Source organism: Colobus angolensis, unplaced genomic scaffold (genome assembly GCF_000951035.1).
Source record: "Colobus angolensis palliatus isolate OR3802 unplaced genomic scaffold, Cang.pa_1.0 Scaffold33, whole genome shotgun sequence".
NCBI lineage: Eukaryota > Metazoa > Chordata > Mammalia > Primates > Cercopithecidae > Colobus > Colobus angolensis.
In genome coordinates this window covers 13,416,688-13,418,310 of record NW_012116599.1, presented here as the reverse complement: position 1 = coordinate 13,418,310, position 1,623 = coordinate 13,416,688, and the positions used below count along the sequence as shown (strand labels likewise).

General features: G+C 38.2%; 1 protein-coding gene across 1 annotated transcript in view; it reads right to left on the bottom strand.

Annotated features, from left to right (window-relative positions):
* Positions 1–1,623, bottom strand: part of LOC105518889 (UDP-glucuronosyltransferase 1-8-like) — a gene marked incomplete at its 3' end in the record, with an annotated part of 17,689 nt that overhangs the window by 12,410 nt on the left and 3,656 nt on the right. The window contains 1 exon segment of the mRNA XM_011952053.1: positions 1,150–1,300. Within this exon segment, the coding sequence (XP_011807443.1) occupies positions 1,150–1,300 (151 nt within the window).

Here is a 1,623-nt window from a genome sequence, read left to right as displayed (position 1 = left end):
AAATGTCCATCAATGATAGACTGGATAAAGAAGATGTGGCACATACACACCATGGAATACTATGCAGCCATAAAAAAGGATGAGTTCATGTCCTTTGCAGGGACGTGGATGAAGCTGGAAACTATCATTATCAGTAAACTATCACAAGGACAGAAAACCAAACAGTGTATATTCTCACTCATAAGTAGGAGTTGAACAATGAGAACACATGGACACAGGGAACATCACACTCCAGGGCCTGTCAGGGGGTGGGGGCCTGGGGAAGGGATAGCATTAGGAGAAATACCTAATGTAAATGACAAGTTGATGGGTGCAGCAAACCAACGTGGCACATGTATACCTATGTAACAAACCTGCACATTGTGCACATGTACCCTAGAACTTAAAGCATAATAAACAGATTGACATAAATCTCTCTTTTAAAAAAGTTTTCTTTAAAGACAGGAAAAAAGGGATAGATGAATCAGTTCAGCAAAATAGTGAAAATTATTTAACCTAAGATGGATATACGGGTGGTCATGACACTAAGTCTCTCCTTTGTGTGTGTTGGAACACTTTGAAAATAAAAACTTGAAGTAAACAATTTTAGTAGGAGGCCTTAGTCTTGTCCACCAAAAGCTAACTTTGAATTTGGAGCTTGAACTAGAGCCAGAATCTTAGAGCAATGGGGGAAGCACAGATCATTTCTTGCTCTGTAACCATATCCCATCCCCAGGTCTGCAGAGCTGAACCTACCATGGATGGTATAGACGAAGCCTGAATTCTTTTCACCTAAAACCAGTCATCAATTCTGTTGGAACTAACCAAAAATTCAAAGAGACTAGGAGTGACTTCTTCTTTTTCTCATTAAAACTATTTCAATGTTCTGCTGAATTGTTTACACATCATTAATCAACATACACACATTAGAACGCTGAAATGTAAAAGAACAACCATACCAAATTATATAGTTCAGAAGTCTGTCCCCTCCAAATCTCACGTTGAAATTTGATCCCTGACGTTGGAGACAGGGTCATCTGCCATCCTTGTTAAAGTATTTAATTACATCCCTGGATGTAATTCTCCCGGATAGGCTCAAGGAGATTTTGTTACAAGAGACCTTCAAGAAAATCCCCTGTGCAGGGTCTGGGACACCGCACACAAACACACCTGCATATACACAAACACGTACATGCGCAAACACGTACTCCATCATTAAGTAATGCTCCCTTCTCATCAGACAGATGAGACTCAGACTCTGAATCCTGTTTCCCAACAAGATGTAACCAACTGCATGCTTCTCCCAGACATATCCTGGCCTCTGAAACAAGGAAGGAGCAATATGCAGTGTCCATCCTTCTTTCAATGACAGTTGACTTTTACTTTTGTGGTTGGGCCACATCCAAGGCTTTTGACAGAAAGCCCTCTTTCAGATCTGAATTCCTCTGTGAGAATTCTGCTGGATTTACAGATATAATCATAAATATATACATTAATATACATAACCCTCTGCAACTATAAAAACTTTCGTACATGTATATTCTTTAATAGATATATAAACACATTTATTTCATATCTCATAAAAGATTTATAATCAAAATAAATGAAACCATATAGAGTTTAATGTTTCATTTTTTATGTATA